We start from the raw sequence: 14480 nt of genomic DNA, 5'->3' as shown, positions 1-14480 counted from the left end.
TTACTAATTGGGTGTGTTAGTGGAATTTAACTGAACAGGACCCCTGCCCTCTCTCACTCCCTCGAGGGTCACTTTCCAACAACAAAAGGGGCAGATCTGTTGACGTGAGGGTATAATGAATGACTCGAGCAGTCAAAGTAACCCAAACAGCCCAAACCAAACACCCCGGCTTATCCCGTTGTGGTGTGTGCATCTCAAACACACACTCTCAAACGAAGACGCTGCCCAGCTCCAGGACACATAAGAGGTTTCATAATGTCGCTATCAACTATGTCATCCCATTCCGGCTCATTCTACACCCTAGTGTGCTTTTATTTTAGATTGTGAAAAGTAATGTTACGGTATCGTGATGGTCAAGGCAAAGAGTTTTTTTTTTTTCAAACATATACAGTCATGCTCAAAAGTTTACATACACATTGCAGAATCTGCAAAATGTTAAATATTTAAACAAAATAAGAGGGATCATACAAAATGCGTAATTTTTTAGTATTGTCCTGAATAAGATATTTTACATAAAAGATGTTTACATATAGTCCCAGAGCCAGGGGGGTGAAAACTTTTGAACAGGATGAAGATCATCAAATTGTTCTTATTTCATTTAAATATCTATGTATATATATTATTATTATTATTATTATTTTTTCTCTTTTTTTTTCGTACTGTCCTTCGGAAGAAACAGAATATACTTACATGTTTCCCCGGAAGAGAAATTAAGTACAATTTACCTTGATTAAGTTTTCACCCCCCGGCTCTTAAATGCATCAGTGAATGTTTGAACCTTTTTTAATAGTTGTGTTTGAGTCCCTCAATTGTCCAGAAAACAGTCGTGGATCATCCAGGTAACGACATATTATTGAGAATCAAGGGGATGTAAACTTTTGAACGGCGTCATTTTTAATAATTCAGCTATTTATTTATTTTCTTGTTGTTGATTATATGTAAACATCTTTTATGTAAAATACCTTATTCAGGACAGTATTAAATAAAAAATAACTTGCATTTTGTATGATCCCTCTTAATTTGTTAAAATAATTAACATATTGCATATTCTGCAATGTGAATGTAAACTTTTGAGCACAACTGTATATGCATGGTAATTTTTTAATGCAAAGTAATTGTAAAATTGTTTTTTACTTTTTAAATACTATAACATGACATTTTTTAATAAAAGGAAGTTCAATGTGAAGAAAAAAATGCGGAATTGGACATTTCTATCTATCAAGTAGACTTTTTATTTATCGAGATATGATTGGATCATAAACAACTTTTTTGTCAGCTGACAGCTAAAAAGAAAAGTTGTGTCTGAGGTCGGAGCAGATAAATAAACAAAATAGATTTGTATAAATAGTGAATGTATTTATTTATTAATATAAAAAATATTTTATTTTGTATACATTTTAAATATTTAATACATTGATTAATGTGCACCAATAAACCACAGTAAGCACAATAAGACCAGGAATGATTAAAACATTTCTAAAATTAACATCAAATTTGAAATTATTTTAAATGAAAATGTTTATTGCCAATTATTATTTATTTATAGTCTAGAAAGAATAGGTAGTCCAGTAGAATAGTGTGCACACTAATCGCCAGGCCACGTCTCCAAATGATGTTTTTTAAGCTTATGTTTGCAGGCCATTGTTATGTCATGCATTATCTTGGTTTGGAAAACTTATAGCTGTGCAATTGACTCCCTTTCAAACACAACATTCCTCACAGCCTAAATCCAGGCTCATTTTCTAAAACCGTTTTGGAGCAGAAGATAAAGAGGTGAGCTGATAAATGGAGCTCTATTTCAAACTTCTGGAAACATCCCCCAGAAGCTGCTTAATTACTGTAGGGTTTAACCTCTCAGGAGCACGACACTAATTCAGCCGCGCTGTAGGAGGTCTGCGCAGGTGGATTAAAGAGTGGCATTTATATCAAAGCAGATGGATGTGATTTGACAGCCATCATATGCACTCTCTTTCTGTCACTCCAACAATGAACACAGATCCAGCCTGACTGTCAGTGACAGGAGGAATGCATCGTAACTACTTATCTTCACATGACACTCTTGTAGACACTCTAGGCCCGTGCACAAATACACAGAATGCTAACAGTAGAGTCACCCACCAAAACGTGTCATTACACGCATTAGATGTGTCCTAGCACAACCTGTTTACGCACGCACAAGCACTTGTACGCCTCTCTGTATGTTATTACCCAGACTTGAGATGACATTGTCATCTTTGATGTTTGTGTGCGTGCGACTGTCACATTCTTATGATGTAAGCCTGAAGGCAGAGATTTGCATTTGACAAAGAAATGCAGAATCTCACAGCTGTGAATCCTTTCTTTCGCAAGATCGCTGTGTGGAGTTTTTATATGTTCTTTTTTTATTATTATTATTTATCAGAAGGCTTTTTACATTGTATTTTTTGCGTATATATGATGGCAAAGCTGAATATTCAGCATCATTACTTCACTCTAGTGTCACATGATTCTTCAGAAATCATTCTAATATGCTGATTTCTCTTATCAAAAAAATAAAATAAGTTGTGCTGTTTAAATATTTTTTGAAAACTGATATATATTTTTCAGGATTATTTGATGAATCGAAAGTTCAAAAGAACAGCATTTATTTGAAATATAATTTTTCATTTTTCTTTACTGTCACTTTTGATCAATTTAAATTATTCCTTTTGAAATTATCTGTATATATATATATATATATATATATATATATATATATATATATATATATATATATATATATATATATATATATATATACAGTGAGGAAAATAAGTACTTGTACGCCTCTCTGTATGTTATTACCCAGACTTGAGATGACACTGTCATCTTTGATGTTTGTGTGCGTGCGACTGTCACATTCTTATGATGTAAGCCTGAAGGCAGAGATTTGCATTTGACAAAGAAAAGCAGAATCTCACAGATGTGAATCCTTTTTCGCAAGATCGCTCTGTGGAGTTTTTTGTATGTTCTTTTTTTATTATTATTATTTATCAGAAGGCTTTTTACATTGTATTTTTTGCGTATATATAGTTTTTTAGATGTATAGAATTTTATTTCATTTTCTATTTTAATATATGTTAAAATGTATGTATTCCTGTGATGGCAAAGCTGAATATTCAGCATCATTACTTCACTCTAGTGTCACATGATTCTTCAGAAATCATTCTAATATGCTGATTTCTCTTATAAAAAAAAAAAAAAGTTGTGCTGTTGAAATATTTTTTTGAAAACTGATATATATTTTTCAGGATTATTTGATGAATCGAAAGTTCAAAAGAACAGCATTTATTTGAAATATAATTTTTAATTTTTCTTTACTGTCACTGTTGATCAATTTAAATTATTCCTTTTGAAATTATCTGTATGTATGTATATATATATATACAGTGAGGAAAATAAGTATTTGAACACCCTGCTATTTTGCAAGTTCTCCCACTTGGAAATCATGGAGGGGTCTGAAATTGTCATCGTAGGTGCATGTCCACTGTGAGAGACATAATCTAAAAAAAAAAAAATCCAGAAATCACAATATATGATTTTTTAACTATTTATTTGTATGATACAGCTGCAAATAAGTATTTGAACACCTGTCTATCAGCTAGAATTCTGACCCTCAAAGACCTGTTAGTCTGCCTTTAAAATGTCCACCTCCACTCCATTTATTATCCTAAATTAGATGCACCTGTTTGAGGTCGTTAGCTGCATAAAGACACCTGTCCACCCCATACAATCAGTAAGAATCCAACTACTAACATGGCCAAGACCAAAGAGCTGTCCAAAGACACTAGAGACAAAATTGTACACCTCCACAAGGCTGGAAAGGGCTATGGGGAAATTGCCAAGCAGCTTGGTGAAAAAAGGTCCACTGTTGGAGCAATCATTAGAAAATGGAAGAAGCTAAACATGACTGTCAATCTCCCTCGGACTGGGGCTCCATGCAAGATCTCACCTCGTGGGGTCTCAATGATCCTAAGAAAGGTGAGAAATCAGCCCAGAACTACACGGGAGGAGCTGGTCAATGACCTGAAAAGAGCTGGGACCACCGTTTCCAAGGTTACTGTTGGTAATACACTAAGACGTCATGGTTTGAAATCATGCATGGCACGGAAGGTTCCCCTGCTTAAACCAGCACATGTCAAGGCCCGTCTTAAGTTTGCCAATGAGCATTTGGATGATCCAGAGGAGTCATGGGAGAAAGTCATGTGGTCAGATGAGACCAAAATAGAACTTTTTGGTCATAATTCCACTAAACGTGTTTGGAGGAAGAAGAATGATGAGTACCATCCCAAGAACACCATCCCTACTGTGAAGCATGGGGGTGGTAGCATCATGCTTTGGGGGTGTTTTTCTGCACATGGGACAGGGCGACTGCACTGTATTAAGGAGAGGATGACCGGGGCCATGTATTGCGAGATTTTGGGGAACAACCTCCTTCCCTCAGTTAGAGCATTGAAGATGGGTCGAGGCTGGGTCTTCCAACATGACAATGACCCGAAGCACACAGCCAGGATAACCAAGGAGTGGCTCTGTAAGAAGCATATCAAGGTTCTGGCGTGGCCTAGCCAGTCTCCAGACCTAAACCCAATAGAGAATCTTTGGAGGGAGCTCAAACTCTGTGTTTCTCAGCGACAGCCCAGAAACCTGACTGATCTAGAGAAGATCTGTGTGGAGGAGTGGGCCAAAATCCCTCCTGCAGTGTGTGCAAACCTGGTGAAAAACTACAGGAAACGTTTGACCTCTATAATTGCAAACAAAGGCTACTGTACCAAATATTAACATTGATTTTCTCAGGTGTTCAAATACTTATTTGCAGCTGTATCATACAAATAAATAGTTAAAAAATCATACATTGTGATTTCTCGATTTTTTTTTTTTAGATTATGTCTCTCACAGTGGACATGCACCTACGATGACAATTTCAGACCCCTCCATGATATCTAAGTGGGAGAACTTGCAAAATAGCAGGATGTTCAGATACTTATTTTCCTCACTCTATATATATATATATATATAATATATTCATATACATTTCACTCAAAATGTCATTTCTGAAAACCATTTACTCACCCTCATGACGTTCCAAACCTGCATGACTTTTCTTCTTTTGACAGAAGCAGTTATGCTGAATGCTTGCACAAATTATTTCCACAAAATGAAAATGGAAAGTGATTCGCACTGTGAAGCAAAAAAAAAAAGAACAAAAACAAATAATGAAACTGATGTGCTATATTCCAAGTTTTCTGAAGCCATACAATAGCTTGCTTGATGAACAGACCATAATGGAATTATTCACTTCAAATTTTCCCCTCTGTCATAACACGTTTCAGTCAATAATGATTCAGTCACACTTTTATGGCCCTTTTAATGGTGTGTTTTGAGCAAAGCACTACCCGTTTTTTACTGAAATGCTTGTTACACATAATAAAGGAAAATATATATTTGGGAACATCATGAGGGTGAGTAAATAACCACAGTTTATGCTTCAGTAAACAATTCTGTGTAACGTCAAGTACTAGACTAAAGTGAATGATTCTTTTTTTCTACTGAGAGTTATTGTTGACGTCATGATTTAAGGGGGTCGCACACCGGCGCAGCGCCGCGCAGCGCCACATCTTTTAAATTCAAACACATTATTCTCTATGAGAGTACACACACCGGCGGCGCCTTTTGGCGTCTGTCCGCGGCGCCCAGCAACGGCTCAGGACCGTGTTCAAAATCCTGCCGCGCCACAGAGCGCCATTTACATAGTTTTATATTAAATTTACATTTATGTGTCTCAAATCGTAGTTAATGTATATACGGACTTCACCCTGTGCTGCAATATACATTTAGTTTTATATTTATTTACAGAAATCAGAAAATTGCTGATGTTATTGGATTTTCAAGTGAGAGTTGTCCTAGACGTGGCGCGGCGCGGCGCTGAGCTGCGCGTCCGGTGTGTGACCCCCTTCAAGCCTTGCCTGGGTTTCTGCCATATGAGACCATGACGTTAAATACATTGAATTGTCAAGGCCTGATGGCTATTTCAATAACTCATGTGCTTGTTTTAAATGGCCCATAAGATGAACAAAACCTTTGTAACACTAGATAAATTCAATAATGAACAAACTTAAAATATCTACGTTATTATGGTGCATTAGAATAGCACTTTTATTGATGTAGTGTAGGAAATGCCAGTGGCTTTACTCCTAACGTTAGTCAGCCTTATCCCTCAAACAACTGATCTCAACCGTTAACTTATGGGACTCATATAGACTTTAAAACCCCTCCACCACATAAAACAGCCATAACAATGATAATAACATTAAAATGGAGTCTCCTGCTGTTGGGCGGAAAATTTGCCCTCTTTTCCTCTCTGCTTTGGTCTCTGTCTCAATACTCCTCTAATTTATGGAGCAGTTAGCTGTGAATTTGAACCAGACGCCTCTGCAGGATTGGAACTGACTGCTTTTAATAAACCTTCCAGGAAGTGGTCGTCCAATGGAGCACAGAGAATAGCGTCTGTGGCCAGGAGAGGTTTAATCTGTAGCAGAGACCCACAAGCCTTTGTTTTGATGTGACTCATAGAACCACACTAAAGCTTATCTCAGAAACGAATGTTATACATGCGTCTTGTTATGCATTATCATTTTTTTGGTTTGATTTATCATTTCTTTTCTTTTGGTGGTGGTTTCAGATCTGTAAGATGGTTGTAAGGGTCTTACATGAGGAATCACATCGTTCCTTGATCTTTTGAAATAAAAGTTCAGTGTGCTATGAAAACCGAAATTCTGTTGAAACTTACTGACATCAGACAATGTTAAAACAGGGCCTCCTGGTTTTACAGTTGACATGTTTTGCTGTTTACAAGTGCAAGACATAATCTGAGCCAGATCGAATTCTGTTTTTCTAACACAATGGCTAAATATTTCTATATAAACTGACTGTATTTGACACCACAACCTTCAGTAAGAGTATAAGTGGACCTCAGGGGAAATAAAAATATGATCTCTTTAAACCCCACATAGGAACTGTGTTGTGGTTGTTCTGAATTTGTCTTCCATCTCTCTCTTTCTCTCAGCCCTCTGCATGCCGTGTCATTCGCCCTGGCGTGTGGGATCCCAGGTGTGACCCTGTTGACCCTGGGCCTGAATCCCCTGACGGGCTTCCTGGGCGCTCTGAACATCTTCCTGTACACGTGCTGCTACACTCCTCTGAAACGCCTCAGCATCGCCAACACCTGGGTGGGTTCCGTGGTGGGCGCCATCCCACCTATAATGGGCTGGACAGCAGCCACCGGCGCTCTTGATCCAGGTACAGTCCTCTTGCACACATACACTAGTGACTACAGTTCCTGCTGGAATGACTTGGATAAAGCAAGTTTCACACTGGGCACGTTTGCTGCGGTCCGAGCGCGATTGTTCCCGGTGGACCCCAAAGCGTTGTTCTGGTTATACACTCAAATTGATTCTGTCGAACCCTGGTGCATTTGCGCACTTCTTGCGTAATTACAAACATGCACGGCGCATTATAGAAACCTGGACGTGGGTCAATATATTGTTTTTGGTTACACTTTATTCTAAGGTGTCATTGTTACAGTGTAATTATATATTTAAGTACTGAGTAATATTAACAACTACATGTACTTACTATAGGGTTAGGGTAGAATTAGGATTTGGTTGAGGGTTAGTTACATGTAATTATGCATAATTTACTGTTATTACTATAGTAAGTACATGTAACATGTAACAGGGACACTGTAAAATGAAGTGTTACCTTGTTTGTTATTAATTTGGTGCTATCATGCACAGCAGAGTGAACGGCACTTGGGTTTACTGTATGCAAGGTCACATGAAGGTCGCTTTCTGCTGCTTGCAAACGGACTCTGAGGAGACAGCAGATTGTGAGACATTAATTTGCACTCTCTATGCGTGATTAAGCTGCACACTCACTCTCTCTTGTATCCAAGGTAAATCATCACCACTGTCATACCTTACATGTGTTTCGTTGAACTAATGTCATCATCGGCTAAAATGCATGTGCAGGTTACTTTAAGTGCCAGAGTCTGAGTTGCTTTCACATTCATGTGAATCATGCCAGTTTCCAGTGCAACCAAACTCCGTTTTGGCTGAACTATTCATTTAAGGTCAACTCTCACTGATTCTCGTAGACCTTTTTTGACCTCTAGAGCTGTAGAGTTCTCCTCATAGCACCATATATGGCACTGTGGGAATGGACAACATCACCATCATGTGATATCTTCTCTTTTTTGAGTTAAACGTTAGTGTTTCAACAGGAATTTATTTTCAGGCTCACATTGAAATGTGTCCTTGGTCTAAAAGCCATCCTTGTGATAGTTCCTGTTCTGTCACGGTTTATCCCAGGGTTCAGTTCAGGGTTGTGTAGCCATCCCAGAGAAGTGAAACTTCATGTTCCAGATGACACTTCTGACTTTTACTGACTCCTCTCCCAGACCCGAGGTCCCTGTCCACTTATGACTGTTGTAGTTGCATATACATCCAGCATCCTGTGTTTTTTTTTTTTTAAAGACGTCTCGCGCTTGGATCAAGTGTTTGTGGAAGACAGTAGGGGGTCTTTGGCCTGTTTTGCAAACTATTAAAAGTGTGCTGTTGTGGCAACCATGAGATCTGTTTTCTCAGGAGCGAACGGCTGAAGTGTTTGTGTGCATATTTATGTTTTTCCCTAGGGCTTTGAGAACTCCATGCGTCTCTTGTAGTAGTGCCGTTTCAGTGCCCTTTTCAAGCCTGTGTATATTAGGATGTATTTATTTTTCTGTTTGTATGTGACTATAGTTTTATTAATGATTAATTGTACAGCCCTACTTTTGATTTATTCATCCAAATTTGGTCCATTTCTGTGACATTCTGTGTCATACAATAAATTAAATAATTTTTATTTTTTCATTACAGAAATTATAGGGCCCTACTTTGTACATTTGTTAATCTTTTCCCTTTTTAAACAGTTATAGCAAGAATAGCAGCATGTTTGTTTATTTTATTTATTTATTGTAATTTATGCACCATTAGCGGCTCCAGCGTGATTTGGAAAAAGTATTTTAACATTGACAAAATTACATTGACAAAAGTACAAAAACTACAAAATAATCTCTCGACCACACACTGATCTTATATTTGGAGACTCTGGTGTCATTTCTGTTTTCTCAAAGCAATTCATCAGGTTTTCATGACCAGGTTCTTCCTTAAAATCCCCCGGTTTGAGAGCGTTCAAAAACACACAAAGCTTTAAAAGATGACCTACGTGTTTGAGGTCTCTGTCACGCTTCCCCACGCTGTTTCCCAGAGGATTTAGCTACAAGTGTGTTTTCTAAGATCACACACACACAAAGGCAGCCCTACGTGTCATGCTCCACTACCTCTGCACGGGCCGCTGTTTGTGCGGTGTCACCTTTCCACTCGGCCAGCTTCTGAATGCAGGTGAATGGTGTTTGTTTCCTGTGAAGGAACTCGGACGATAGAACGCAGTCGTAGTCTTTCCCCGCACTCTCATTTCCTCCACCAATGGTGTTTAAATGATCTGTGTGATCTTGTTTGTTTATTCACTCCTTCTCTTCCTCTCTCTGTCTCTGCAGGAGCACTCTTACTGGGAGCTTTCCTGTTCTCTTGGCAGTTTCCTCATTTTAATGCACTGAGCTGGAACCTGAGAGAGGACTACTCGCGGGGTGGGTACCGAATGATGTCCGTCACCCATCCCGGCCTTTGCAAACGCGTGGCCCTGCGCCACAGCGTAGGTCTGATCGGTCTCTCGGCCTTGGCCCCCGTGCTGGACGTCACCACATGGACGTTCCCCTTAGTCTCCCTGCCAATTAACCTTTACATCAGCTTCCTGGCCTTCAGGTTCTATCGCAGTGGTGACAGGCAGAACGCCCGCAAGCTGTTTTTCTGCAGTCTTTGGCACCTGCCCATGCTGCTGCTGCTGGCCCTCACCTGCAAGAAGAGCCGCGTGTCACGGGACGAGGCAGCTGTAGCTCCCAGCACGGCGTCTCTGGCTCTGTAGAGCGAGCGCAATCCTCCATATTCATACTGGATTGATAATTGCTGTCAGCCCCAAAATGAGTTATCTTGGAGCTAAAAAGGAACCAAATGTTGTGTACTTTGGAGTGGGAAGACATAGCCTCTTTCCATTGTTATAAAAGTATCCTTCAGGGAAAAATAACATTGATGTATATGTAAATGCGCAGCAGTTATTTAAAAAATCCCTCTGGTAACTTGGACGCAAATCATTGTTATTCGTGTATAAATATATTATATTTATTTGACGCAGCCCCCTGTTGTCTATAAACCCATAGACTGTAAATTTCTGTAGGCTGATGTGTCTATGTGCAAAGTGGATTTAACTAAAATTAAAGACCACAAATACATTTTGCCTAGAATTTGCAATTAGCATCACCATTACTGTGGACATTTTGGTTCGATGTGGATAATGGAGAACGGTTTGTTTTAATGCACCTAGCAAGTCATTTCCATCTAATTACTTGCTAAATGACATTTTCAAAGTTTTCTCTTTCTAAGTCTGTTAATATTTCATTTCAGCAATAAATGATTCAGTAAAGAAACCGCTGGGTCTCACTATTAGCCCAGAAGTCTTTATTTCACGTGAAACTCCGTCCCTCTGAGTCTTGAGATTAGATGTTAAAAGGCTGATCGTTTTGGAGAGCTCTCGGGTATCAGCTCCATCAAAGATCCTTTATTATTTCAGAACTAGTCAAATAAACTGTCAACTCAGTTGAGCTCCCCAGAACTGAATTACTGTCGATTCTTTACTGAATGTAACAGTGCAGAATATCATTGAATGCAGCCATGCATTGTTCGATACTACGTTTGCTTGTTCAGCGCCTTCACATCTGACCTCACTGTACCAATGACTTGTGTAAGACACAAATAAAATAAAAATTCTTATTAATAAAATGTGCTGTGATCAAGATTGTGTGTGAGTTTTTATTTGAAATTGTTGAAATGCAATATAACTTCACTTCTATGCTGCCAGTAGAAGCACTTTTACATTGTGTGTGTGTAATTATAATTAATTTATTATAAATGAAATTATTTTATATAATATACATGTATTACTATTCAAAGGTTTCTAATGCTCACCAAAGCTGCATTGCTTTGGTCAAAAATACAGTAAAACAACAATGTTGTAAAATATTCGTATTACTTTTCTATTACAATATATTTTAAAATGTATGTTATTCCACTACACCAGGCTTCAGTGTCACATGGTCCTTCAGAAATCATTCTAATTTGCTGACTTGGTGCTCAAGAAACATTTCTTATTGTTGAAAACTTTTTAATAAAAATGTTATGTTACAATGTAAAAGTCACTTTGGATCAATTTTTGATCAACAACAAAAATCTTGCTGACCCACAACTTTTGTTGTGTATGTTTTTGCTATGCCAATAAAATCAGTATTTAATGCGTTTTAATATTTCTATTGTAAATGTGTGTGGCAGGTAGTCTGCTGTATTTAGTTCACCATGCAATTGAATGCATGGCTGAGTTGACCGAAGAATCCCACTGCATCTCCAGACAGGCCTGGAAACAATGTCTGGCTGCCCTGGACACATTTGGCTAAGATATCAGCCTATATAATCTCCTAAGCATCGACCTCTGCACCTGTCCGGCTGCAACACTCGATACTACTCCGCTGTTTCCTTCCCAGTTGTCCTCAATGATTCCACTTCTCTCAGCACCTCCATTAGATGCCCACATATACTGTGTGCTGAGATTTAGTCAGGGCGGCAGAGCGAGGCATTCTTCCCCTCGTAAAGATCTGGTCTGGATGCAGCCAGTGCGTTTCACATCAGAGAGGCGATGGAGGGATGGAGGGGGGGAGAAAAAAGAGAGTGAAACAGCTGTTCCCAACATGTCAATAGATTAAATGGCAGCTCCAGCCCTCCTGGGGTCCGTGGACTCTCCCACCATGATTTTACAGCTTCCGCTCTTGTCGTGATGGACACCCTGTGTGGGACGAAGACTTTACCCAAGCACACTTTTATAGGGTATTGCTATGATGATTTGCATTAGTATTACAAAAATTGTTTCATTTTCCTGTTTAAATGCTCCTCCCCCCCCCCCCTCCTTTATCAGGCAAGGCTTGACGGATACATCATAAATGCGTGAGTAATCCTCTTCTCAAGAAAAATATTGTTTGACTCCGAGTGTCACGGAGAGAGTTTCTCACAGTGCGTTCATTCATTATGAGCTCTGTGAACCCTGAGGAGGTGAGCACATTTCCCATAATGATCTTTGGCTCTCTGTGGTTTTTCTCATCCAGCTTGGATTCTCATTACAGTTTTTAACAGCCTCCCAGACCTTCATTTGTTACAACAGCAACAGGTGGATTTCTCCTCTCTTTTCATTTACATGCAACACAACGCTTTGAAATCTTACACTGCAATGCGGGATGATTTCATTTGGCGTGGTTAAAGAGGAGAGATGTTTAAGTTTATAAATGAAAGTTCAACATTCTGTCCTTCTGAACTCTCAACTCTTGAGTGACAGCTAGAAACTGTATTTTTCTAAAATACTCTTTAACTGCCGTTTAAGCATGTTAGGCAGAATGACAAACATTTTTGGCAGACGTTTGGCAGCAGTGCATCAAGTATTCCTGGCACGAAGTGTGCAAGGAAAACAGTATAGTGAAAGGCTTTTGAAACTGATTTATTCCTACTCGCCACTTGCTTGAAATAAGTCATGGGGTGGACGAATGTTTCTTGGGCAAAATATTCCCTAAGCTTCTTTAAACTTGCACAGATATATTTGTCTTAAGGGAGTCTCTCCGTCTCAAACACGCACAGTGACATCAATCTCAGAAATGTGGTCTATAGTTCATATGTTATATTTGTGAAAGGCGACAGAAGAGTCTGCGATGGAGTCAATAGTCATGTTGAAAAATATACATTATAAAAAATATGTTGATTTTTGTTTCACCATTCAGTATCAGTTGGAGGAAACTTTTTCATTGTTTCATACATTTATATTTATGCATATTTAGGCAGATGCTTATATTTAAATTACTTACATTGCATTCATTTTGTCGGTTCATGTATTCCCTGGATATCGAACACGACCTTGACATTGTAAGCGCAATGCTCTACTGTTCGAGCTGCAGGAATTTTTGGAGACATAAAATCAAACATAAAAAGTATAAATCTGCTTTTTCCAGTTGTTGACAGTATTCTGTGGTAATTCATTGTTCAGAAAAAAGGTCCAGACTTATTTCTTTTTCTGACCCTGTGTTATTTTTACTAAGCATATACTGGCAAATCCAATTTTTTTTTTTTTTTTTTCTAAATTGTTGTCCATGCTGGACATAATTCATAACTCAGATGTTGCTTGATTCAAATAGATGCCTTAAACACAATTTTGTTTCAATATTGGCTCAAATTAGTTTAGAATCAGTAGTACTTTCTGAACTTTCATTAATAACACAACATGCATAATATGACATTATATACTATTTATAATGCTTAAATACGCATGTATATAATTAAGCATCTGCTCTCTCTCTGAGAGAGAGAGAGAGAGAGAGAGAGAGAGAGAGAGAGAGAGAGAGAGAGAGAGAGAGAGAGAGAGAGAGAAGAGAGAGAGAGAGAGAGAGATACATATAATATGTATAGTAGTCAACATTTGAATTGGATAAAAAAAAGTTAAAGTTGTCCTAAGACAAGAACGGGTATTGTTCAAAATTCATGTATAACTTTGAAAGGTTTTGATCCACTTCAAATGTATTATGAAAGTCTGTTTGATGAAAGTGGAGTGGGTTCCCAAGATCTTGTAAAACCTGCAATTATCAGGATATTTTTAAACTGATTTCCAGTCTTGAAAAACTCTATGAATGCTCTGTAATCAATTTTAAATGTTTCTAGTTATGTTTGAAATAATCATGAGCAACTGGGAAAAGGTAATGTCAGAGTGTGTGGAAACGCGGAGTGTGCTGCGTTATATAGGCTAGTCGAACTCTTCACTTCAGAGCTGCATGTTTCCAAACCTGGTTAATAGCGAACTGAAGCGCCGCTTGTTTTGTTGTTCAAGACTACACAAAAACTGACATAAATTATCATATCCATCAACAGCAAAATATATAGGCTACTGCAAGGAAGCACAACTTTCAGCATTAATTAGCCTAAATGTGGATTTAAAGTTTATTTTGATTTTATTTCATTGAACTCATTAACTTTAATATGTAGGCCTACTTAAAAAAAAATAATAATAAAAAAAAAGACGCGGTAAATATATAGGCTATTACATCTAAAAATGAATGATACAAAATTATTATTTCATATTTTAATAAAGTTTTTGGTTTATTTGATTTAGCCTAATTTAAAATGTCATCACTGTTTTGCAAAATTCGAAAGCTTTCTTTAGAGTTAAGACATTTGGGGGAAAAATATCGTGTTACTTTTTTTTACTTGCATTAGTTCACATTACTTTGCAGA

At 38.0% G+C, this 14480-nt stretch overlaps 1 protein-coding gene across 1 annotated transcript in view; it reads left to right on the top strand.

Moving 5' to 3' along the window:
• Positions 1 to 10960, top strand: part of cox10 (cytochrome c oxidase assembly factor heme A:farnesyltransferase COX10) — a 42848-nt gene extending 31888 nt beyond the window's left edge. The window contains exons 6-7 of the mRNA XM_084134657.1: positions 7082 to 7314; positions 9611 to 10960. Of these exons, the coding sequence (XP_083990783.1) occupies positions 7082 to 7314; positions 9611 to 10035 (658 nt within the window). The 3' untranslated portion in view covers positions 10036 to 10960. The remainder of the gene's footprint in view (positions 1 to 7081; positions 7315 to 9610) is intronic.
• Positions 10961 to 14480: the final 3520 nt, after the last annotated feature.

The sequence above is a fragment of the Abramis brama genome (genome assembly GCF_963993115.1).
Source record: "Abramis brama genome assembly, chromosome: 14".
Taxonomy (NCBI): domain Eukaryota; kingdom Metazoa; phylum Chordata; class Actinopteri; order Cypriniformes; family Leuciscidae; genus Abramis; species Abramis brama.
Note: the sequence above shows the minus strand (reverse complement) of the source record. Positions and strands in the feature narration are given on the sequence as shown.